We start from the raw sequence: 25,613 nt of genomic DNA, 5'->3' as shown, positions 1-25,613 counted from the left end.
GTCTTGTTGTTTACACACTTATTTCTTTGCTCTAATGCTTTGCAAAATATGTTTCAACTTCAGAAAAATTCATGGAAAGGACTTTAACACTTACTCTAGAATACAGGTTTCTGACAAACTTTCTGATCATAAAACTGAACTGGGTAAGAAATTACAGAAATCTGATGGAGAAACTGATGACTTTATGAAGCCGCTAACAAAAAGATTGGGATCAAAAATGGATTACACAGGACTGAATGAACTGATCAGGATGATTATAATTTTTATGATTTTTCATTTGAAGTATCGTTGAATTTTTAATGTTTTATTTTTTCAGATTTAAGAAAAACTTTTTCTCGTTTCTCCTGAGCTAGCTATGACTTACAACAATTTGGTAAATGATAATTTTGTAAGCAAAATTGAAATATTTATCTTTTTCTCTCTACCTGATCCCTCCAGGATATGGAAACTCTGAGTAAGTGAGTATTATGGCAATATAGTTATATAACAATGGCAATATAGTTATTTGCATAAGTTCAATAAGAATCTCTTCTCCTTATAACAGGACACAGTTGGAAACACTGGTTATATTACCAAGGCTGTGACTGGAACATCATATTTGCGATATAGCCATACAGCTTTTGAGAAATGAAGATTGGACTTTATGGAATAAAGCCACGTGGAAATATTGGCCTGATACCTTATGTTCCAAGCAGCACTTACCAGGATAAGTAAAGAATGTCACTTATCTGGCAGGTACAAGGAACCTCGAAATATTTTGGGGGAAGAGAGGAATTCACCCAAATCTGTGGGTATTGCAGGCGAAGTCTGATGACAAAATCCTTGGCTTGGCTTTCCTGGCCTCGAGAGGCCTTTGAAGTTCAATCTGAGATTCCTTATAGAGTTCCAGCAAAGCAGATTTAAAAGAGCCTTTGTGATCAATGGCTATTCTTGCTGTACTTATGTAAATAATTGGGCCAACTATATTGGAACTAGACTTATTTTACAAATTAGTTAGTCTAAGTTTGGCTATCTTTGATAAAAATGAAGGTGATTTTAGAGAGAAAAATTATATTTCAGTAAAAACTATAGTATACGTTTGTAGATATTAGATCCTAGTTTTGTTAATTGTCTTTTAAGGTTTTTGTTTTATATCTGTTGTCTGGACTGGTTCCTGATTTCTTCTAGTCTCCTAAAATATCTGGCTACAGATGTCCAAACTAACGTTTTTGATTTTTTCCATCATTTTCATTTGGAATCACTGACAACTAAACCTGCCCTTTATCCTGAAGCCTTACAAACGGAAGCCAATGGACTTGATATAAACTTGAGAGATGACCTGACGACATCATCAGAGACATTTTAAACTGCAAAAGATGCTTTGACACTGACATCTAAAAATCTTCTTAACTGGCTGTCCTCTAAACTCAGAAACTGCTTTCCAACTTGCTCCAACCATTAACCTTGTTTTTCTTTTGTTTACATAGAAATGCTTCTATTAAATACTTGATTGCTTACTTCCACAATATAGGCGTGACCTTGAGAGCCCACCTGCATCACCATCTTCTAAAATGAACTTAATTGAACTGATCTATTATCAGGACTAAGAAATGTGTTCAGTGAGATGAAACAATTTACCAACTCAGCTTCTGGACTATGAAACTTCTTTAAGTTTCAAAAGGACTGTGAAACTTATAGTTTCAAAGGCGAGACTGTGGGAGATCAAGATTTGGCTACCCTGAAATATATCTCTTTACCTTGATTGTTTTCTCTGAGGGACATTTGACCTTCCCCACTAACTGCCTAAAGAATTTGACATGGTGGCTCCTTCCTGGAACAGATCTTCTATCACGATGGCTGTAATGATAATGTAAAATAGATGTTACAATGGGAGGGGCACCAAGCCCCTTTTATCAAAAAACTCTATCTGTCCCTGACCACATTATCTATAGATGACCCTGAAAAGAATTGTCTTCTTGCCCTCTGAAGTCCCAGACCACTACCCACCCCCAACACCTTCCTCGCCTTTAGCTGCAATACTTAAGCAAGCAGCTTAGACAGAGGGAGGAGTTGCTCATTTCTGAGTTTCTCCCATGTATACATGTTATTAAACTTGGTATTATTTTCTCCTGCTAACCTGTCTTGTTAATTATTTGGCCAGCCATAAGAACCTTAAGGAAAAGGGCAGAGGGGGATTCTCCCTCTTCCCCCACACCACTAAGTTTCGAAGTAATTTGTTATGCAGCAATAATAACAAATACAGTGGTGTGGATGCTGTTCCTTAATACCAACTATTGACATTTCCTCCGTCTTATGTAAATTTTAGAAAAGATTACCTTTTAAAAAGTTGCAGCATAAAATCTTAGTAAACTGTGTGCTTACTTTGCAAATACAACTTTAAGAGAAGCCCCTTATCCTCCAGCTCCTTCTGACTGGTTCCTTGTTGCCCCTGACCCCTTCTACATGAGATTCTGGAGCTTCCACTGCAGGAAAGGCGGGCGTAAGAAAGCGCGGGGGTTGACGCTCTAGTTTATTCCCACGACCACGGTGGACTGCACGAACAAAGGAAGGGTTCCCGGAGGTGGCCCTGCGCTCCGCGGGCAGGAGGCGGGGTCTGGCCTGGAGGAACCTTGTCTTTGCCCACTGTGCGTCCTGCTCCGGCCGAATTATCTCAATAACAATGCGAAGGAAGACTTTATTTTATGTAACTAAAACAAAAACTGGGTCCTAATTCATTTATTTTATTGAAATAGCATGCAAATCACTCGGTGAAACTTAGCAGAGAGCAGCCCGGGGAGAACGACGGGCATTGTTCGGGAGCGCCTTTCACACTCGTTTCAAATCCACGCGCAGTATTTCCTTCGTGCTTAATTATTTCTCCACTGCGCACACGCCCAAAAGGCCTGCGCCCTTTGTCTCGCGTCTCGCTTGCTTTGCATGCGGCGAGGAGTGTGGCGCCCTCCCCCGGCCCCCGAACAGATGGGCCCAGGGCCTTGGTTTTCGAGGTGGAGCGACGCGATCCCAGCGCCCGGGCGCTGCCGTCTCCGGCCACGTGAGCGGGCCTGGCGTCCCCACTGCGCTCCCGGCCTCCGCGCGCCGCGGCCCCTCGCCCGATTGTCTGTGCATCATCCGAGGCCGCTTTGCTCCCATTGTGTGGGCGCTGTCATCTTTGAGGTTTCTGGACATATTTTGAGGAGCTTACTTGCGAGAAATCGCTTGGCCCGCTCAGATCACTCTCTGCGAGCCGCTGGCACCAGCAGGGCCGCCACCAAGGCTGGGCCCGTGATCCGCGGGCCGGCACGCCGCGGCTCTGCGTGCCCCCGACCGGGGCGGGCTCCCGCCTCGGGCTGCCCCAGCTAGGCGTGATGGCGACTGAAACAGAGAATCCTGCGGCGGTTTCAACCCGGGGGAGCGAGTGCTTAGGGCTTGGCACCTGCCGGAGCCTCCAGCTGGGCCAGGGGAGGGGACCCTAGAAGAAATGGCTCCTGGGCTGCTGGGCGGGCCACTCTGCGCCCCTGAATTCCTGACCCACAGAAACTGCCAGAGATAATACGTGTTTATCTCCCCAGAACATCGCCCCAAAGTCCCCCTGATCAGGGCCTGAACATTGAGGGAGACACGGAGCATCATTTATGAGGTCCTCCAGTGGATGAGCATTGATGGGACCACAGGGTGAATCTCCACTTTCATAAGAGAAAGGTGGGCCAAAAAGGGGCCTGAAAAATGAAAGTGTGCCAAGTGGATCCCTTTCCCCTTGGGTTCCATTGAAGTCAGGAGTGTGTCTCCAAGGCAGCTGACATTTTGCAGTCAGCTGTGGGATGGGAATGGGGGTAGGGGAGAAGGGAGACCTCAGATATCTCAAAGACTCTACCTCCCAGTGGGGCTGAGCCTCAAAAGAATGCCCCGTGAATTCCAAGGAGCCTCTCTTTCCGGAGCTCCAAACTCGATTGTTCTCCACGTTGGAGGATTCCCTGAACAGTCTCCTCTCTGATTTTCACCATATGTACAATGTGTCTGTGTGGTTTTTTATCCACCTCAGCCTCCCCGCCCTCAGCACCCCTCATCCATAGCACCCCCCAGGTCTCCTCCCACCCCTATGGGAAGAACAGAGGCCAGGAGGCCAAGAGGTTTGGAGTTTTGTTCTGAATCTGTGACTACCGGTGTAACCACGGGAAGTCCTCTCCTCTCCCTGTTTCTTGGGGAGCCTAAGAAATCATCTGGAAACCAGGGAGCCTAGATGATTGAGCTCTGTCTAGTTAAAGACTGTGACTGGGGAGCCTGTGTTTTTCCCGGGGCCCAGCACTTGTCCCTCCATCAGTAGTTCTGGATTCTGAGCTGAAAGTGGGTTTTACCAGGGACCTGTGGGAATGATGGCTAATCTCCGAGGCGGGTTCTGACGGTGCTGGAGTGCTGTGGGCAGATATTTTGGGACTTTTCACAGTCCTTAAATCTTTCCATTGTGGAAAGATTCACTGGGCCTACAGCTAGACCTGATGTCCAAGATTTGAGGATCAGCCTTTCTCCAGAAGTGGTGACTTCCTGGCGGCTAAAATCTTCAAGTTGGAGTCAACAAACATGTTCCAGATCCCAGCTCTGCCTCCACCAGCTGGGAGTTTGAGGCCAGTGAGCTAACCAAGAAAACCTCCAGCCCTCACTCTCCTCTCCTCTCCTCCCCCTGGTGGGCTAGCGTCAGAAATAGGATATTACCTAGTTTATCTGTGCTTGAAGTTTCAAATTCTCTGTTGTCACTCTCATTAGTATTATTTATTCCTTCTCAAAATATAGTTTATCAGCTTCATTTACTATAAGGGCTCTGGGTATTTCTTCAGCAATAATAATAAAAATTATGCAGTGCTATAGACTGAATTGTGTGCTCCCAAAATTCACATGTTGTGGCTCCAACCCCCAATGTGACTGTATTTGGAGATAGGGCCTCTAAGGAGGTCATTAGGATTAAATGAGGTCATAAGAGTGAGGCCCTGATATGATAGGAATAGTGTTCTCAAAAGAAGAAACACCAAAGAGCTTGCTCCCCACCCTCCACCCCAAGTGCACACAGAAGAGGTCACGTGAGCACCCGGTAAGATGGTAGCCACCTGCAAGCCAAGAGGAGAGGTCTCAGAGTGAAACCTACCTTTTCTGACACCTTGATCTTGGACTTCAGCCTCCAGAACTATGAGAAACACATTTCTGTTGTTTAAGCCACCCAGTCTGTGGTATTTGTTATGGCAGCCTGAGCAGACTAAAGCACGCAGATCTTTATAGAACAATCTAGACGACGTTAAAAAAAATTGTGTGCACCACATGCTAACAATGAACAAACAAACACCAGGGGTAACTTCTCAGCCACAATGTGTGCTGGAGCAAAAGAAAACATTCTGCCATTGAACAAAATCCCAAACACACCAAAATCAAAAAAGAAAAAACAAACCAAAAAAACCCCAAAGCAGCATTAAAGTAAAAACTACTTGGGAGAAAGAATTTCCATCCTATGAGCAATTTGAAATAAAAACTTCAGAATCATAATAGTGACTCTACCATAATTTTCTGTAATAAAACATCTATTATAACAGATATGGCAATACAATAAAAGTCCTATTGTTCCAGAAACTGTATTATAACTGAAACAGGATAATTATAGAAATTCGTGAGTGAGAATTGCATGTTCAACAGAACCATTGAAAATCATTCTTCTCAGACTGAAAATAAGTCTTCTGGGTACAGAAAAACTCTTCAGCGAGATCTGAAATGGAAAACAAGGTGGATTTTTTAAAAAAAGTCTTTTATAGCAGCATAACCCTCCATAGCCCCCTCAGGGCCATCTGTAACATGTCTCCAAGGGCCCATCGGCTCCAAGCCCCATACTTCATTTGGAATACTAAAATCTAATCGTGGATTTTGAAGTAGGGCGTCTCTATATTCTTTCAACAAACAGATTTTAGGGTGAATCTCTGTACTATCGAGTTCATTTTGTAAATTCTAGCTTAGAATTTCTAGCTTTTTAGAGCAGCCGACCCCTGGGACTTTCTGCAGAAATCCAATCGTGTGTTGAAGGCATTGCTGGTGCTGCCACTCTCCCGCGTTGGAGTTTACAGAGCCCTGTCCCTCCTCCCTCACTCAGTCCTCACAGTGATCCCAGGCTGTTGACGGCAAGGATTCTGATCCTCATTTTGTAATGGAGGAATTGAGGATTATCTGGATGGAAGCGGGGCGGGGGCATTTGTCTAGAAACTGCATTTGTACTGTAAGCATACTTTTTACTTAGCTTATCCGTTCATTTGATGTGGCTTTGGGGAAACTGATGAAAATTACAGAGGAGTAGGGGGCCAAAGGGCCTGCGAGCCGTACTGTCACCACTACTGACTCTTAACGTTCCATCCCTGAGGAACTTGGCACTTGAAAGGCTGGGAACATGGAGGAAATTCACACAGCGACAATGGCAGTTGAGGGACTAAGGAAGTGTGCTGGGACGAAATAATAATAATAATGACAAGGATAGCCACACTCAACACCATGGCAAATATGTAGTGGTGCTAAGTGATGACTAAAGGGACATGATAACCATCTACAAATATTTGAAGGATGTAAACACCAAGGAAGAAGATGAATTAATTATTTAGAATAATGATGAAGGCTGAGACGAGCTCATTATCAGTCCCAAAGCTACCTTGTCCCTCAACAACCCTTTCAGAATTAAGCTCTCCCCAGACTGAAGGCAGGCGGCTAGCTGGTGCTCCTGCACACAGCCCCTCTGACAGGAGGCAGGGGCTGACGCTGTTCTTTCTTTTTCGCAAGCACACATCAAGTGCATCCTCAGATAATCATCACTACAGCTGGCATTTGCTGAGTACCTGGTGTTTGGGGGTGAATTGTGTTGCCCAAAAAGATATGTTCAAGTCCTCATCCCTGGTACTTGTGAATATGACCTTATTTGAAGATAGGGTCTTTGCAGATGTAATGAAGTTAAGATGAGGTCATTAGCATGGGCCTTTAGTCCAGTCTGACTGGTGTCTTTATAACATGGAAAATGGGACACAGATACACAGGAAGAACGCCACATGGTAACAGAGGCAGAGATACAGCTGCAAGCCAAGGAATGCGAAGGATTGATGGCCACCACTGGAAGCTAGAAACAGGCAAGGCAGGATTCTCCCCTACAGGTTTCAGAGGGAGCATGGCCCTGCTGACACCTTGTAGTAGTCTCCAAAACGGTGCGACAGTGGATTTCTGTTTTAAGCACCCAGTTTGTGGTCCTTCGTTATGGGGCGCTAGGAAATGAATCCATGGGGTACGTGCCCAGCAGTGCACAGAAAACTTCACATGTGAAAGGAATGGCATGCATCCTGGGGAAGGATGGAGGGCAGGGGACACCTCCTCCACTTCCAGGGCTGAGGACTCAGGGGTCCTTAGGAAGGGTGTCCTGGGCCCAGCAAGGGGGGTTGGAGCCTCTCCTGTCCCAAAACCCTGGCTCTGTGGGGGCCTTAGGGCAAATGACTGCCTGCGAGGCTAGAGTTTGCTGGGAATCCCCAAGCACCAAAAAGACCGTGGTGCCTCCTTAGAGGTAATGTAAAATAAAAAGAACACTGACCAGAACAGTTTAGTTTTCAAAATGACATCACGTTTATTTGTATGCTCTTATTAAGAGGCTGCACGGGTTTGTGTGTGTGTGACCTCGTGTGGGGTTATCCAGCCCTCCGTCTGGCTGGGTTTATCCTGAAAGAGCCATGGAAATCAGGTGCTGGCTCACTCAGCCTCTGCAAAAGGGTGGGATTAGGGCGCTGGCCTCAGGGGGCCCCATCTGCGTTTTGGCTCCAGCTGGCTCTGTGAACACAGCCTAGCACCCTGGGGAATTCTTGCCCCCATTAGGAAGAGGGTGCATTGTGCAGGCTGGGGCAGAATCGGGTTTCCTGCCGCTCTGGGCACGAGGCTCACGTTTGGCACCTTGGAGATGCTGTTCATTTTCATATCCTACAATGTAAACAAGAATAATCTAGATTCCTACACATAACCTCCTTTAATCTTAATCCTGTGAGACAGGCACTATAATTATTGTCATTCCCCAAATGAGGACACTGACCAGAGAGAAGGTGGATGACTTTCCCAAGGTCACCCAGCCAGACCTGACGACTGTAAGCATCATGAAGGCACTGGCTGTATGCTGGGCCAGCGCACAGTCACCACACCATGATGGAGACCCCACTGTGCAGCTCATTCACAGGACACAATTCGCAGGAAGCCTGGCACCATTATGAGAATGTGGTACCGTGTGTTACATTTACGGGCTTCGGTGTGTGCGTCATTTTATGACTCCATTCATATCAGAATGGAGGTCCCAGGTTGCTGACTTCTCACAGCTCACCTTCTCTAGAGAGGCCCAACCTTGTGGTTGCTCTCCCCTCCAGCATCTTCCCTCCTCCCAGTACTCTCCTTCCCGTCTCTGGGGAAGGAGTCAGCAGGCCCAGTCCTTCAATGTGCCGCCAGAGGGAGCTGCCCGCAGAGAAACCGGAGGATCTCACCCAGGTCCCAGGCTGGAGACACAGTGGTGAGCTGGGCTATCTCAGCCTCAGTTAACTTTTACTCTTGCAAGTCACTCCCGAAGCAAAAGCTCCTATTCAGAAATGGACGAATGATTTCACTGCGGCCAGGGGAACCCTGGTAAATGCCTTAGGACAGAGGGGAAACAGGTAACAAAATAATGCGAGTTAAAGAGTTCAAAGTTTCAGTTATGTAAGATAAAGAATTCTGGAGATTGCTATAGCACGTACTGCCTATAGCTAACAATACTGTACTGTACACTAAAGTTTGCTAAGAGGGTAGATCTTACGTTGTGTTCCTACCACACACACACACACAAATGATAATAATAATAAAGGGGGTGGGAGGAAACTTCCGGAGGTGATGGACATATTTATGGCCGCGATGGTGGTGATGGTTTGTACTTATGGGTGTGTACTTAACCCCAAACTCATTGAATTATACATATTAAATACCTACAACTTTTTGTATGTCAATCATACCTCAATAAAGTGGCTTAAAAATGTTAAACCACTTTATCGAGATATGAGATATATATATTTTATATATATATATATATACACATATATGTTCCCAAAGTACTTTCCCATTCAGAAGAAGGAGAAGGCGGGGGGAGAAACAAAATGACCGCGGCAGGATGAAAGACGCCATCCGGAGAGGGAGAGCAAGGGCTCTGAGGCAGGCGGGCCCCGGCTGGAGTCCGGACCCTGACACTCCCTACCTGGACGGCCCTGGGCCGCTCTCTGCACCTGTGTGTAATACGGCGACAACTGTGCCCACGTGCGGGACTGCGCTCAGGATCAAGTGCGACAGTCCACGGGCAGCCCCCAGAGGCCTTTCTCCGATTACAGACGGCTCAGGGCCAGCCCTTGCGCGTGTGCCTGCGTGGGGGGCTTCTCCACACACCCCTGTGAGGCGTTCCCTGGCCGCTCTGTTACCCCGCCCCCCACGCCCGTCGCACCCTCCCCAGAGGCTCCCCAAGCTCCGCCCTGCCCGGGGGCCGGACCTCCCCTCCCCTGGAACCCGGGGAGTAAACCGGCGCTCGGCCTTTGCCAAGCCCCAGACCCCGAGCGCCTGGGCCGCCCGGGGGCCCTGCGCTCGCCAGACGCGCACTCACAGCCTCGACGCCCGCGGCCACTGCGCCCTCCGCCGCGCCGGGGCGGGGCCGAGGGTCTGCCACCGCGCACGGAGGGTCGGGCGGGAGGCTCTCCGGGGGGACGCCGAGGGCCCCGGCTGAAGCGCGAGGGGGCGCGCCTGCGGGCGCGGAGCCCCGCCCCCCCGCGCCGGGAGGAGGCGCCCGCGGGCTCCCGCGAGAGCGGGCGGCGGGGAGGCCCGACCTGCTGGCGCCGACCCGGAAGCCGCCGCGCCGGCCGGAAGGCGGGGGGCGGGGCCTGCGCCGCGGCTGCCGGGCCGGGCGACCCTCGGCGGGCGGGGCCGGGAGCCGCCCAGTGCCCGCGGCGAGCCGGCTTCTGTCCTGGGCGCGGCGGCCGCCTGCCCCAGGTAGGGGCCTCGCGGCCGGCGCGGGGCCGGGGCGGAGGAGCGCGGGGCCTGGCCCTCCCGGCGCGGGGGCACGCTGCCGGCGCACTCGTCCTCGGTACGGGGAAACTGAGGCACGGAGAGCGCAGTCGCTCCAGACGTCAGGCGGGCAGCAGACCTGGCTTAGACCCGGCGGCCGAGTCCAGAGCCGTCGCCCCCAGCCGTGCGCCTGCGCATTCACCCGGTTGTGTGGGGGTGTGTGTCCTCCTGCCGCAAGCAGGGTCCGTGTGTGTGTCCGTCCTTGTCCTCCTGCAGTAAGCCGGGTCCGTGTGTGTGTCTCTCTGTGTCACGTGTGTGTGTGTGTGTGTGTGTCCGTGTCCTCCTGCAGTAAGCCGGGTCCGTGTATGTGTGTCTCTCTGTGTCTCACCTTTCTCCGTAAGTTGGGTGTGTGTGTGTGTGTGTGTGAGTGAGACTCTCCTCAGTAACCTGGGGGAGTGTGTGTGTGACTTCTGCAGTAAGCCAGGTGTGTGTGGGGTATGTGCGTCACCCTTCTCAATAACCTGGGGGTGTGTTTGTGAGACCCCCCTGCAGTAGGCTGGGTCTCTGGGTGTGTGTGGCGGGTGTTACAGATGTGAGGCGGAACCCTAGCAGGACCCCTGGGTGGGTCAGCACACCTGGCCTTGCCCTGTGGAAGAGCATCTGGGCGTTAGAGAGGATCAGGAAGGGATGTTAATGATTTGAGAGAGGAGATTAGTTTTGGGTGGGGACTGGTAGCTTCGTTAGCCTTTTAAAGAAGAAACAGGGGTGCTTTGAGAGGTGAGAAGTGACCTGCTTATGGGCCAGATGGTTGGGTAGTGTCCTCCACCAGGGCCTGTGGCAGAGAGAGGGCGCACCTGCTCAGCTCTGGCTGCAGTTGCTGCAGGAGGGCAGGTCCAGTGTGGCTCGCTCTTCTGATTTTTTCAAGAGAGGTGGAATCTGAGGGTTATGTGAAATCTCCTGATTTTTAAATACTGGCGACTAATTCACTTTTTAAAAAGTCTGTGGGCTAATCTGACAGTGTTTGCTGCTGGGATCCACCTGCAACTCTTGCACTGGGGCCTAGAAAGGTGGGAAGACAAGGTTTACAAGGGCCATCGTGCACAGTGGCGTTTTGTAAATTCCGTCAGAGAAGTAGAAAGTACTGAGGATTCCAGGTGAGCGAGATCACTCTCTTAAGAGGCTCCACTTTTCTAATTTTTGTAAAGAACCAGGGGCATGGAGGTCTGTGTTAGCTCTAAAGGCTACCTCACTCTCCTCGCTTACAACATGGTCCCTCTCAAAAAGCCGAGTTGCAGCCTCAGGGATGGGCTCATCTCCCTCTTCCCCAGAACCCTGCTGCAGTCAGGAGCCCAGCCTGGGCGCTTGTGAGAAACCAGGGCTTCAAGTTGGCATTTGCCTTCCCTTGGCTGGCAGATGGGCTTTCTGTGACCAGAGCTTGTTTTGTGGACAAATCTGATTCTGAAATAGGTGTGATATGGGGGGGGCACTCCCACCCTTCTGAGGTCTGTCCCCATTGGGCTGCTTGTCCCGCCTCCTCCCTCCTCACCCGCTTCCCTGTCACTTCCAGACAAAGGCAAGCGTGGAGTGGGAGACGGAGAAGCGGGACTGACTCCCTCCTCAATCTGGCCAGCCTGGAGAAGCCAGGAGGCTAGCTTTGTAGCAAGTGCTCAGGACATGGGGCTGCAAACCTTTCTTCCCCAGCAAGAGTCTGTTGATGCTCTGACTTCTAAAATGATTCTTGCAAGGAAATTAAACCAGCTTTCCCATGGATCGAGGCAGCCACAATGCCATCTCCACCGGTGGTGTGGAACTGTTGAATAGCCAGAGTTGGGCCACTTCCTCCCCCTGCCCTCCCACACACCGTGACACCTGCTGGCCCTCCAGTTCTGCAGAGCCCTGGGCTTGTGCCTTGTGCTGGTCTGGCTGGGCTAAGTGGAGGTTGGAAGTAGCATTTGCACAATGATGACTCATTAGCCCCTGTGGGTTTTGACTTAAAGTCATTCAGAGCAGGTCGGAAGCTGGGTTTTTTTTTGATAGACAATAGAGGGTGAAGTGGGTATATATCTGTTTCCTGCCTCTTTTGCATGCATTTTCTTGCTGTGCAGAAACTGTTTCAAGAGCACAGATCCATAATTCTGCAGAAAACCTGTTTTAGGAGTGGCTTCTGGGCAGAGTGCACTGGCCTGGATGCCAGCCTCACAGACCAAGCGTGGCGGGCTCTGGGTCTGCATGCCTCTGGGAATGGGAGCTCACTGCCGCCTCTAGAGGGGCCTTCCTGGGACCTCAGCTTCCTCTCCCTTTTTCTAGCGTAATTGACAGACAAAAAGCTGGATCTAAACCAGTGCTGAGCAAGAAGGTGATTAGATATTTTACAGGAGGATTTTTAGCTTTTTGAAAGGTTTTACCATGAAATTAATTCCTTTGGTTATCTTAATGTGTATTTGAAATAAACTCATTTTGTTAGTCTGCATAGCTTCACAGGACCGTGGGTGCTGGGTAAATCAGATTATGCCCTCCGTCCCCCCATTTCTGAATGGCTTGTGCCGTGTTTAGTCCCTTCACTGTTATGATGCTATTTTATTATCATGACATTTGTGTGGACAGATCTTGACCTCTAGAAGAGTGGAAGAGGCTGTCTTCCAGGGAGGACAAGGAGGCATTTGCCCTGTCTGCAAGTGGTCACTACTGGTGAGCAGAGGGGCCTGGAAGCCAGGAGGCATTTTGGCAGGTCCAGGACACCAGGAGCCAGAGCAGGGACAGATGTGAGTTGCCCTCCAGTCTCTTGGGCACCCCTGCAGGGCCTGCCCTGCCACTACCTCTCACGCCCCACTTGGTAAACAGACACATCTGGGAGACACCTGTTTGCAGTTTCTGAACTCGAGCACTGAGTAACAGACGTGAACCGTCCTGAGTCATGCTCTCCTAGAGTCTTGCTGTCCCAAGTGAGGTCAGGAGACCACCTGGGGGGCCTGCTGGAAATGCAGAATCTCAGCCCACCCATACTGGCTGTATTTAACCAGATCTTCAGTGACTCCTATGCACTAGCAAAAGGGGCAAGGTGGAGGGGCCGACGGGGTGGCGCAAGCGGTTAAGCGTGCGCGCTCCGCTGCAGCGGCCCGGGGTTCGCCGGTTCGGATCCCAGGCGTGCATCGATGCACCTCTTGTCAAGCCACGCTGTGGCAGCGTCCCATGTGAAGTGGAGGAGGATGGGCACGGATGTTAGCCCAGGACCAGTCTTCCTCAGCAAAAAGAGGATTGGCAGATGTTAGCTCAGGGCCGATCTTCCTCACACACAAAAAAAAGGGCGGGGTTGGGGAAGGGAGACATTTACAGGGATCGGAGCACAGGCTGCTTCTTACCTCTCCTGGGACTGCAGAGTTCTGAAAACCTGACTGGTGATATGGTAGATGCACAGATTTGTTATAAGGGCTCAAAATTCTCTCCCAGGATTGGGAGGATAATTTTGTATTAGAGACTGGTTCTGGATTATCCTTGAGTCAGAAAGAGCTCATATAACCAAAAGATACTGAGCAGTAGGATCTGCTCCAAACTTCCTCGGTCAAGTTCCCTTAGGGACTGTTTCCTGTTTAGGGAATGTTTCAGCCGTGAGTGAGGAGGGGAGTGTTGGTGGGAAAGGAAAGTGCCCATGGGGCTTTGGTTCCGGCTGAAGCTGGACGGAGAAGCCCAGCTTGTTGGTGCTGTGATTTTACCTCCCAGCCCTGCCCGGTGGCCCCAGAGCGTTGGGGCTGTCCATCCCCACCGCCCCGGGCCAGAACCCGCCCAGCCCTTGCCTGTGTCCCTGCTTGCTGTTTTCCTACCAGTGTGGCAAACAGTTTCCTGACCTCAGAGAATTGTTCCGAAGGTCATTGTTCCAAAGGTCCATCTGTCCGTCTGTCCATACATATGCACCCCCTCTGGAATTCTTTGATATCTTTTACTCTGTGGTTGTTTCATCTTTCTGCGTCATCCTGTCCCTGCCTTTAATGTCCCATGTGTGGAACTGGATTGACTTTAGGAGTGGCTGCTTATGGAAGCCAGTGGTGTGTGTTAGTAACAGAATGTTCATTTAGAGCCATCATGTCTGAGAGTCTGCTGTGTCCCAGGCTTGCACCGGGCACCTTGCATCTCTACTTAGACCTTACAAGAGTCCAGCCTGGAGGTGGTTTATCTCCATCTTACAGGTGAGGAATTGGGCCCTCTGCTCAGGGTCACACAGCGGGCAAGTGTGGGCGCAAGGCCAGTGTGGTGGCAGAGTCCTGTCCTTTCCCCTCCTCCGGCTTGACGTGAGCCCAGATGCCCTGTCACACGAAAGAGGACACGTGGCTGGGGCTTTGTGCATCTGCCAGGCTTCGCGCATCGGGGATTGCCTGGGCCATTGGGAAGGCTGCCGATGCAAGAGAGGGCAGACTCGCCTCACCTGCGATGACCTGGTGGAGCGTGTGGCTGGGATTGCTCCTTCATCTCTCATAAGTCGGAAGTTCATCAGAGGGCAAAGACGATCTGTCATCTGTGCCGCTGATTCTGTTTGCTTGTTAGCTAAATGCTGCCCTGCTTTCTCTGCGACAGAATTTGTCACATGACTGGGCGCTGCCCATCATACACATGGCAGAGCCACTCTTCTCTGTCCCCAGAAATGAGGACCCTTCCTCAAAACTCTAGAAGAGTAACATTTGGGTGGAAATACTCTTACACTCATTTAAACTCTCCTTTGAAATGCTTCCTTTGAGGTCTGCCAAGATGCCCATCATGGTGGAAGACATCATGAAGCTGCTCTGCTCCATTTCCGAGGAGAGGAAGATGAAGGCGGCGGTCAAGCACTCTGGAAGGGGCGCCCTGGTCACAGGGGCCGTGGCTTTCGTTGGGGGATTGGTTGGCGGCCCACCAGGACTAGCCATTGGTAAGTGCAGGTGCCTCACGGGTGTCGTGAAAAGGCCTCAAATCCACAGAGACCTCGTGATTGTCTCTGTGCTGTGTGAGGAGTGTGTTAAGGTCGCTTTTGTGAAATGGTTTTGGTGTACGTAATTTGTCCTGTTAAAAATACAAGCTTCTGTGTGAACGCCTCAGAAGTGCAGGGCACTCTCAAAAATGGCATCTGTGTCATGTAGATCTAGAGGACACCTTTCCTCCAGGGGGTGTGTCCTGGGTCCCTTGGCCGGTCTCCCTTCCCCGTCACCGTTACGTCACTGCAGAGGGGAAGCGGTGAGGAAGCTGGGACGTGCCGAGCACCTGCTGGGAGCAGATGCTGTCTGGCCGTTTCACACAAGCTCATTCAGAGTGAGCTTCGCCATTCTGAAAGCAAACAGCCCAGTGCAGAAAAAGCAACAAACAAACTCCTAGAGTGGTCGCCCCTGCCCCCTTGTCTTACCACCTGCTTCTATTTGGGAGTCAGTTTCTGGCAATGAATGAAAGTTTGGCTGATTTTCCCATCATTCTGTGGATGTAGAATGAAGTTGCTTCCTTTGGATTAGGAGCAGGAAGAATTCCTGTGTGGCCCAAACTGTGGGCTGGGGTGATGTCAGAGTTGGCCACCGTTCAGGCCTTACTCAGGGAGAGGCCAGATGAGGCCTCCCTTGAGGTGCCTCAGATGGACCCTGCCACCCAGGGGATCTGCTAAAGGCATGGACTGCCACACTGGGCTCTACAGATATCTCCCGAAGGACTTCTCTGTGCTGGGCAGCCTGTGCTGGGGATACGGGGGCCTCAGAGAGCTCGGGGTCTGGTGGAAATCCTTTCTGTATGACTTACAGTCTTCACATGAATACAGGCTGGAGAGATGACTGCTTTTTTGCTGAGGTTGGCTTCTGTTTCCCAGCTCACTGGCAAGGCTTCCTGCTCTCTTCTTCCCTTCGGTAGTAGGATTGACATTCAAGGACATTTCATTAAGCTGAGGCCGCACTGGGGAGAAAAATCAGTGTGTGGTGGCCCCAGACCTTTCATATTACATTTCCCTTTCCAAGCTCTGTGAATTAGCGAGTCCTGTGACCTCAGCTTCTTGCCATCTAGGAAGTAGCCAGTGAGGGAGGAGACAAGGCATTGCCTTCTTCCTCAGTGACACCCTATAGCTTTGTCCCACCCCATGTGCTGTGCTCAGGGGAGGCTTGCTGGGATCATTTATCATAGAGCTGTGCCCAGATGCCATTTTGGGAGGACATATTTTATTCAGATTGAGTCGAAGCTGGTAGAGAACAGAGTGTCTACTTAGAGAACCTGGGGGATTTGATACTTGCAGCCCCTGGTCATGGCAGGAGCATCATTTTACCAAGAAAACAAAGGAATTTTCTCTTCTCCAATGAGTTAGTAATTTGCTGGTCAATATTCCTGGTGATTTTTTTGCATTAAGTGCTGCTCTAAATCAAATATTGACGTTCTCATAAAGGTTTAGTGCAGATGAGTGCAACTCTTGTTGGCTCTAGGTGTTTCATTGGTGTCATGGGGAAAAGTTCAGTGAAACTTGTGAATTGCTGGCTTTCCCTCCCTGGAACGCTCCCTCAGCGGCGAGGAAGCCCATCCCGGGATGTGCTCAGCCTGCAGGCCTCGGTGCAGGAGGAGGGGTGTGCTTCCAGGTGCCTCCACCCTTGGCTTCCTGCAAGAGGGCGGTGTTACTGCCTGTTGGCCAAGTCCAGCCTGCAAATGGGTTCTCTCTGGCCCGGGCTGTATTCTTTTACATAAACTTTTCATTTTGGAATAATATTGGGTTTACAGAGAAGTTGCAAATATAGTGCAGAGAATTCCCATGTATCCCTCACCCAGTTTCGGTTCCCTTCAAGTTAACATCTTATATTACCATGGTACATTTGCCAAAACTAAGAAACTAACACTGATACATACATTACTATTAACTATTCTCCAGACTTTGGGTTTTACCACTTTTTGCATTAAAGTTCTTTGCATGTCCAGAGGCTAGTTGAAGATACTGCATTGCATATAATCGTCCTTTCTCCTCAGTCTCCCCTGGTCTGTGACAGTTCTCAGACTGCTCGTTTCCCACGGCCTTGATGGTGTTAGGAGGACTGGGCAGGTGTTGTGTAGAGCGCCTCTCCATTTCGGTTTGCCTGATGACTGCCTCAGGGTTAGCCTGGGGTTATGGTCTTTGGGAAGAACATTGCAGAGGTGAAGTGCCCTTCTCATGGCACCATTTCCGGGACCCGTGACATCAGGACACAGGGCAGGACCTCCCTGGTGGCGTTCCCCCTGATCACCTGGGTAGGGCCGTGTTTGCCAGGTTTCTCCACTGTAAAGCTAGTTTCCCCTTTCCGTGTTCCAGTCTTTCGAAGATGGTCACTAAGTCCAGCCGGGCTGCAGCTTTTAAATACCTGATCGCTGACACTTTGAAGTCATGGGACTTTTTAAAGACACAAATCTGGTATTCTGTATGGCAGCAGTTGGCTGGCATGGGGTAGCCACTGGCCCTTTAGACAGGGACCCAGCTCTCCAGTCACCACAGGCCCACTCGGCCCACTTCACTCCGGAAGGCACTTGAGTTTGAGACCCCTGCCCTAGGGTACCTTCCTGCAGCAGACCTGCGCCACACCTCGTTAGTTAGAACTTTCCGTTGATACAAGGTCTTCAAGTCCCAAAACAGTGTGCCTTAACTTTGATGATAAATTTACATTTAAAAATAATGTTTGTGCCAGGGCTAGCCCGGTGGTGTGGTGGTTAAGTTCGCGTGCTCCACTTCGGCGGCCTGGGGTTCTCGGGTTCAGATCCCAGGTGTGGACCTGCGTGCCGCTTGTCAAGCCATGCTGTGGTGGCGTCCCACGTGTAAAGTAGAGGAAGATGGGCGTGGGTGTTAGTCCAGGGCCAATCTTCCTCTGAAGAAAGAGGAAGATTGGCAACAGATGTTGGCTCGGGGCTAATCTTCCTCACCAAAAAGAAAAAAATGATGTTTGTGCCCTTTTGGAGTAGCAGAAAGAGAAATAGTTGAATACATTAAATTTTTATTTATTATCATATAACTTTGGAAGGGTTGTATGAAAAATACTGCTTCAAGAGAAAAGGTCTCCTTATCTGTCCCCACGGTCCTTTAACCACGTGATTTCACTGGAAATTTCCAAAGTTCAGGGGCAAGGAGCACATTAGCCGCTCCGTGGAGGAAACTCAGCCTCACTGCTGAGATGGTTCTCCTTGAAGATACATTTGCTTCTTAGTCCTCTCCTGTGAGATGAGAGAGATGTGTATGGGCAGCGTGGAAAGCTTCAGGCCCTGAAGAGGATTTAGTTAGCACAGCTGAGGCGGGAGATGCTTCCTGTTGCCTCCGTTAGCGTGGAGCTCAGGAAAGGGCATGTTGGGTGTCAGGTGTCTGAGCCAGATGGACCGAAGACCACACAAACCTTTGCCCTCTGCGCTGCCTGGCGGAGCAGGCGTGAGCTGGGCCCGTCCCGACCCCCTCTTGACTGCCCACTCGCCATGACGGTGGATGTGCTCTCAGCGAGAACCCGAGGCCTTGATTTATGAGTCAGTCCTGACTCACTGAACCGTCTTTGTTTTCTAGGGGGCGCCGTCGGGGGTCTGTTAGGTGCCTGGATGACGAGTGGACAGTTTCAGCCAGTTCCTCAGATCATCATGGAGCTGCCGCCTGCCGAGCAGCAGAAGCTCTTTAACGAGGCCGCTGCCATCATCAGGCACCTGGAGTGGACGGACGCCGTGCAGCTGACCGCGCTGGTCATGGGCAGCGAGGCCCTGCAGCAGCAGCTGCTGGCCATGCTGGCGAACTACGTCACCAGGGAGCTCCGGGCGGAAGTTCGGTACGACGACTAGGCCCTCCCCGGGAGGTGAGGGTCTCATGTGGCGACTCTCCTACCTCCTGGGAGGTGACCGGGGAGCTGGGGGAGGCCCCATCATCAGGGTATCGCCTTAAACTGGAGCGAGGTCTCCTGCTGGAGAGGCTGCTGCTGTGCCGCATCATGTCCTGGAAATGACTCGTGAAGACGTGTGTTCTCTGGTCGTGCGCTGACGCGCACGGACAGCCCTTCACCTGGGAAGCTGGTGAAAAGCAGAGGCGCGCCCTTGCGCACGTTGGCGGGTCTTCTGAATCGACTCGCTCACGCGGGAGTGTGGAGGGTTGTCTCGTTCAGCCTCGTCGTCTTGTGAAGATGCTCTGGACACACGCATCTGTCGCAGGACTGGTTCCCACCTCGGGCCAGGGTCTCAGGACCTCGGGGCCACCGTGCTGGAATCATGTTTACCTCTTGACTGCGCCCCTCCCCCCGTGACTTCTGAGTGGCCTCGAGGAGGGGTCAGTCGGCCTGTTGAGTGAAGCCACAAGCGCCCGTCGCACCCCCCTTGTCCCCCCATCCCCCACTAGCTGCAGCCTGGGCTCTCCCCCCAGGGGCCTGCTTTCCCCTTCTGAAAAGTCACGGTAGTGCTTGGGTTCTGCTTTTTAAATTAAATACTTTCGCAATAGTATCGTTCTTGCTGAAGTGGTAGGATCATAATGGATCTCCGAGAATGTGTCCACCTGACATCTCTCCTAATACTGTGTTCACTGTGCTTTTGGAACCACAGCTTGACTAAGTGTCATCAAGTTACAATAAATGTTTTCTGAGCAGTTGTTTTCCTGCGTATGTTGTATAAAGCATCTCTGACATTTGGAGTTGTACACATAGAACATGAGGGAAGGTACCAGATTTGTAGCTTTAAAGAATGAAGGAAAGCTCCCAATTCCGCTGCCTGAGACCTGGCTTTGCAGGCTGCCCTGGCCTCCCTGTGCTGCCGGTGTGTGCACACCGCACACCGCCTGGGCCTCCCCTGGCAGCCGCACACCATCCCTCTGGTCCCCAGGCCCTGGGCAGGGTTGGGACTTAGGACCTCTCCACGGACAGGAGCAGTGCAGGCCTCCCTGGGGTGTGGGGCAGGCACACCTGCTGAGGACAGGTGGTGCCTCTCATATCCAGGTGTGTGGAGGAAACCAGCGTGAATTAGAACCCACAGTGGTTAAGGAAGGATCGAGCCTTTCCCTCAGAACAATGGCTCCTCAGCTGGCCACTAGCACAGATCAGCTGCCCTGGCGCAGGCCACACCCCTGGAGTTGACAAAGCCGCTCCATCATGTGTGTGCTGCTTGAGTGTATGGGGGCAGGCGGGGTCCGATAGACGATTCTCCTAAATCACAGAAGGTGAAGGGGGGGAGGCCCCCCCATTCGTTACTCGTGTGTTGGGGTCTACTCTGCCAGGCCCAGGGGACACAGATGGTCCCAGCTCAGAGTTCCTACACCAGTGTCCACTGAAGCTCCTCCCTCAGCCTGCCTGCCTTCACCCCTGGGCAAAACACCCCCAGGCGCAGATGGCCCGACTCCTGAGGGATTTTGCGTTGGATGGAGCGGGCCTTGCTGAGTGAAGTCACCCCTGACTAGCTTGTCCTGGGGTGACGCTGTGGGCATTGAGCCCAAGAGGGCAGCCCCCACCTCAAGTCCTGTCTTCCCCAGGAGCTAAAAGCACTGTCCTTACTTTCCCCCTCAGGCTGTCGTCTCAGCTCCTGTGGTTTGAGTATTTATATATCTGTATCTTTTAAAAATCTTTATTTATTTTTGAGTGGGTAATACCAGCCGGGTACAAAACTTAGAAGACACCAGAATGTACAAATGGAAATGGAAGCCTTCCTCCTATGCTGACCCCTGCCCAGCGCCCCCCCACATGGGTACAGACACTGCACCAATTTCTTGTGCATTCCTTCAACTCTGTTTTTAAATCGTCTTTGAAAACCATTCGTTTCCTTTTCTTTGTCAATGTTTATTGCCTGAAAACTTAGACAAATTCAGAAAAGTATAATGAATTAAAAACCACTACAAATTTCAAATTTCACCACCCGGAAAACCACTGTTAACAAATTTGGTATATTTCGTGCAAGCCTTTTAATCCTGCATATGTGTACTTGGAACGTATTTGCATTCTTAGTGTTTAGACCTCTTTGGACACTTTCACCAAGTAACATCAAATACCATTTGTGACGGAACTTCAAGCTCCCTGTAGATGCGTTGTGCCTGTATAATATTCCATTGCACTGACCCACATCCCTGGTGTGGTTTCCTCTGTAGGTTTTTACTCTTATAATGCTGCAGTGGACATTTTTGTGTTAATATTCTGTTCATATTTTGGATTATGATAGATAGTCTTTAGGATAGATTCCTCAAAGTGAAATGGCTATTAAAAGCTATGTAATATTTTTTAGGGCTGTTGTTACATTTGGTCAAAATTCTTTCCAGAGAGGTGGTATCAGTAATTTGCTCTCCTAAAAACAGGGTTTGGGGGGACACGTCTCATTGCATCCTCACCAAGAAATAGAATGATAGTATCTTAAACCTTTATTAATTTGATGGGTGATTATAGGCATCTGGGTTTGATTCGTTTTTCTTCGGGTTACGAGTGGAGTTGACAGGGCGAGGTGACTTCCTGGTGGCTGCTTGCCCAGGCAGTGCCGAGAGCCCCCAGCTGCCTGTGGCCGAGGCCCTGTTGGAGGTTGAGGGGGCACTGGCCTGAGCAGAGGGCTGGCAGCAGACTGGCCCCACCTGTGGCTGGCTGGGCGGTGGTGGCAGGGTGGCCGGGAAACGGCGGGGGGCTGCCAGTGGGGTGAGGAGGTGGCTGAGGAGGGAGCCTTGGGGGGACCCAGTAATTATAAAAAGAAACCATCTGCTCTGGGGCGGTTATTAACCTGCTTTGGGTGTTGATGAGACAGTGCCGAGCAAGATTTTTCACAGGCAGATGGTATTTTTAGCTAGAATGAACTTTTTTACTTTTTTGTTTTTTGAGACGTCTGGCTTGGAAGTAAACACGACTGGGGTGTGTTGCAATGCAGGAGGCTGGAGGACTGGGGCTCAGGGTTTGGAAGGAAGTGGTCCTCTCCCCATTTAGTTATTGAGAGGTGCCATCTAGTGGGCAAGTGGGCGCATCCTTTCTCCCCTTCCCTCCGAGCCAGGCCTACCGCGCATTCTCCGGGTCACCAGCCTGGCCAGGATGTGGCTCCACAAAGATGCTGTTTTATGAGTTCCCCTTAGGAGGAGGCTGGGGCCTTCCTGAGGTTTTAATAAGCCGTGAACAGAACATCAGCCGTGTCTCCTGCAACTTTTATGCATATAAACGCAAATGTCTCTCAATCCTGAACAATCAACAGATGGCAATTAAGAAATGCCAGGATTCATCTAAACCACACAGGGAAGGGGACTGTCTGATGTGTTTTCAGTTTGCTGGCAGGAGACAAACGGCTTTATAAGCCGGAGGAGGCTTCTCAGAGCGTTATGCTAAGGCAGGTCAGGAGGTGTAGCTGGGCCCGGCTGGCTGAATCGCAGCCTGGGGCAGCTATGAGCACCCCAAATGGTGGCAAACGGAGGGGTTGGAAAGTGCTTTTCTAAACTATTGAGGTGCTGGCTACTTACTTAAGTTTGTGGGTTTTAAGGACTTGACTCATTCTCATTTGCAGTTAAGCAAATGCGAGGATAATATCCAGGAGATGTCTGTTACACCCCACTTAATTAGTAAAAATAAATACAAATGATCAAGCCCAGAGCTGGCAGGGCTGTGGGGAAGCAGCGTATACACACACACACGTACACACCACTGGAGAAAACACAGACACAGTCTCGTGGGAGAGTGATTTGAGGAAAAAAAGTCACGAGAACCATAAAATTGTATATACTTTCCAGCCAACAGATTGTACTTCAGGGAAAACATTACAATAAAATAATTCAGATGGAAAAAAGATAAAGATATTCGTAGCACTGCTGTTTATTATAGCAGGAAAAAAGGGAAATAATTCCAATGTTGTACAACAGGGAAATAGTTAAACTATGATGTGGACACTCTAATGGAATACTGATAGCCAGTTTTAATAAGTAGTAAACGGGGCTGGGTATATGAAATTGCTCCATACACATTATTTAGGTTACAGCAGTTTTGTACTTATGTGCTTGGGAGGGATAAAGAACCGGATGGACTGTGACTGGTGCTGGTGACGGTCCGGCTTCCCAGGCAATGAGGGTGTGGCTCCGAGGAAGCAGTACAGACAGAGGAGAATCTCCAAGTGTGAGCTCAGACGTCTTGTGCCTGAGGGGATTCTAGTGTTAAAAATGTGAATTATTTACCTGTGCCGAAACCAAACGAGAACAGCCTGGTCCCCAGCTCCCTGTTCCAGACAGTGTCCTCAGGAGGCGCCTTCCCCGGGCCGTGTGAAGTTCTAGAGCACAACCCCAGGCGGGTGGCACGTGAGAGCTTCATCCAATGCACATGTGCCGTCGACCAAGGCAGGAGGGCCAACGTGCTGGGCGCTTCTCGGAGTGGGGTCTTCCCTCTGGAGGCTGTCCAACAGAAATATAACGCAAGGCACAAACGGGAGCCAAATATATAATTTTAGATGTTCTAGTAACCACATTTCTAAAAAGTAAGAAGAAACAGATGAAATTAATTTAATAATATAATTTATTTAACCCAATATAGCCAACATATTATCATTTCAACATGTAATTGGTATAAGAGATTATTGAGATGTTCTCCATCTTTTTATATTAAGTCTTTAAACCTGGTGTATGTTTAGGCGTACAGCACCTCTCAGGTCTGACTAGCCACAGGGGTTGCCAGTGATACGGACGTGTCCCTGTAGGGGCCGGGAACCTCCCTCTGTCTCTTCTCCGTGCTGAAGCTCGGCATCGGGGCTTGTCTGAGGTCCTTGTGAGGTCAAGAGCAGGCTGGGTCCTGTGGACTGAACTGTGTCCTCCCCAAATTCATGTGCTGATGCCCAAACCCCCAGTGTGATGGCATTTGGAGATGGGGCCTTGGGGAGGTAATTAGGGTTAGATGAGGCCATGAGGGGGCCCATGATGGGACTAGTGCCATGAGAAGAGACGCCAGAGCACTCGCTCGCTCACTCTCTGCCATGTGAGGACACAGCAGGAAGATGGCCATCTGCAAGTCAAGAGTTCCCAGTAGAACGCAACCATGCTGGCACCCTGATCTTGGACTTCCAGCCTCCAGAACTGTGAGCAGTAAACGTCCGGTGCTGAAGCTGCCCAGTCCGTGGTGCTTTGTTATGGCAGCCGCGCCGACTGAGACAGGTGGGGAGTTGGGGAGCTGGGAGAGTTGAGGGCTTACTGTGACTTCCCTGATCCTTGCTCTTTAACCCAATTCAGAGGCAGTGGCGTTTCCTCTTCCTTGAGACGTCAAGCTGACCCAGTGTGTGGGTGAAGACCTTCTCCCCGGATGAACCTGAATATGCTCAAGGAGAAGGCTGCCTATTACAGCCACTAAGGCCCAGCCTTGTCCTACTGCCCAGGCACAGGTAGGCCTCAGAGGCCTTGGAGGATGGCACCCCTGCATCTCCACCCCCTCCCCACCTGCACCTGCCTGGCTGGATGTGGCTAGAGAAAAGCAGCTGACCCCACTGACAGTCTCCCCTCAGCTCATCATCACTCAGCTCAGAGGGGACTGCAGTGTTGCTGGCGAGTGTCCTGTGTTTCCCAGCCCACTCCCACTAACCTCTTGTCTCCTCACCTCCCAACCCTCCCTCCTCTGTCTCCTCTCCGGCGGTGACCCTGGTTCCTGTTTCACTGAGAAAAGGGAAGTAACAGGAAAAGAATGCTCACTACCTGCCTCTGCGCCCACCTTTCCTGCTGTTCCTGGAAGCTGACCTTGCTCTCCACTACGCCAGCGCTCCGCTGGGCGCCCTCTCCCTGAGGACACTGCTCCGGTCACTCTCCTCCTTCCCTTCCTCACGTCTGCCCCTCTCTACAGGGTTTGTCCCACCGGCACGCATGTGCAATATTTCTCCCATATTAAAAAACAGCACAAGTTTCAACAAAGGTACCAGGACAATTATTCCCAGGGAATGGCGCTGGTGCAACGGTATATCCACATGCAAAAAGGTGAAGTTGGATGACTCCCTATCTTATAGCATAGAAAAAAAATTAAAATGGATTACAGACCTAAATTTGGGAGCTAAAACTATAAAACTCTTAGACGAAAACATAGGAATAACTTTTTATGATGTTGGATTAGGCAGTGGTTTCTTAGATATGGCGCAAAAATATAAGTGACAAAAGAAAAAATAGATAAATGAGACTTCATCAAGATTAAAAACTTTTGTGCTTTGAAGGACACCACCAAGAAAATGAAAAAACATGGGGCTGGCCCGATGGCGTAGCGGTTAAGTGCACGCGCTCCGCGTCGGCGGCCCGGTGTTTGTGGGGTGGGATCCCAGGCGTGCACCGACGCACCGCTTATCAGGCCATGCTGTGGCAGCGTCCTATATAGAGTAGAGGAAGATGGGCACGGATGTTAGCTCAGGGCCAGTCTTCCTCAGCAAAAAAGAGGAGGATTGTCATCAGATGTTAGCTCAGGGCTAATCTTCCTCACACATATACAAAAAGTAAGTGAAAAAACAAATCACAGAATGGGAGAAAATAATTGCAAACCATGTATCTGATAAGGGACTAGTATCTAGAATGTATAAAGAACTCTCACAACTCAACAATAAAAAGACAAATAACTCACATAAAAAATGGGCAAAGGATTTGAATAGACATTTCTCCAAAGAAGATATTCAAATGGCCAATAAGGGCATGAAAAGATGCTCAACATGGTTAATCAACAAAACCACAATGA

The 25,613-nt window shown here is 50.3% G+C and overlaps 1 protein-coding gene across 2 annotated transcripts; it reads left to right on the top strand.

Moving 5' to 3' along the window:
* Positions 1 to 10,031: 10,031 nt before the first annotated feature.
* On the top strand, positions 10,032 to 19,576 carry C34H19orf12 (chromosome 34 C19orf12 homolog). Of its 2 annotated transcripts, XM_058529054.1 has the most exons (4): positions 10,032 to 10,237; positions 14,102 to 14,210; positions 14,757 to 14,926; positions 18,521 to 19,576. In XM_058529054.1, the coding sequence occupies exons 2-4, from the start codon at positions 14,107 to 14,109 to the stop codon at positions 18,784 to 18,786; spliced, it is 540 nt and encodes a 179-aa protein (XP_058385037.1). In that variant the 5' UTR covers positions 10,032 to 10,237; positions 14,102 to 14,106; the 3' UTR covers positions 18,787 to 19,576. The 2 variants fall into 2 exon arrangements, with proteins under 2 accessions (XP_058385037.1, XP_058385038.1); XM_058529055.1 differs by lacking the exon at positions 10,032 to 10,237 and having other exon boundaries at positions 13,122 to 14,210.
* Positions 19,577 to 25,613: the final 6,037 nt, after the last annotated feature.

The sequence above is a fragment of the Diceros bicornis genome, chromosome 34, assembly GCF_020826845.1.
Source record: "Diceros bicornis minor isolate mBicDic1 chromosome 34, mDicBic1.mat.cur, whole genome shotgun sequence".
Classification (NCBI taxonomy): Eukaryota; Metazoa; Chordata; class Mammalia; order Perissodactyla; family Rhinocerotidae; genus Diceros; species Diceros bicornis.
Note: the sequence above shows the minus strand (reverse complement) of the source record. Positions and strands in the feature narration are given on the sequence as shown.

What these genes read in the sequence shown, in the direction of transcription:
- C34H19orf12 (XM_058529055.1), top strand. Translation starts at nt 14,020, where the DNA reads ATGTGTGGAACTGGATTGACTTTAGGAGTGGCTGCTTATGGAAGCCAG. An exon ending in GGTTTATCTCCATCTTACAG is followed by an intron (nt 14,211 to 14,756) that starts GTGAGGAATTGG and finishes GCTTCCTTTGAG; the next exon opens with GTCTGCCAAGATGCCCATCA. An exon ending in CCCACCAGGACTAGCCATTG is followed by an intron (nt 14,927 to 18,520) that starts GTAAGTGCAGGT and finishes TTTGTTTTCTAG; the next exon opens with GGGGCGCCGTCGGGGGTCTG.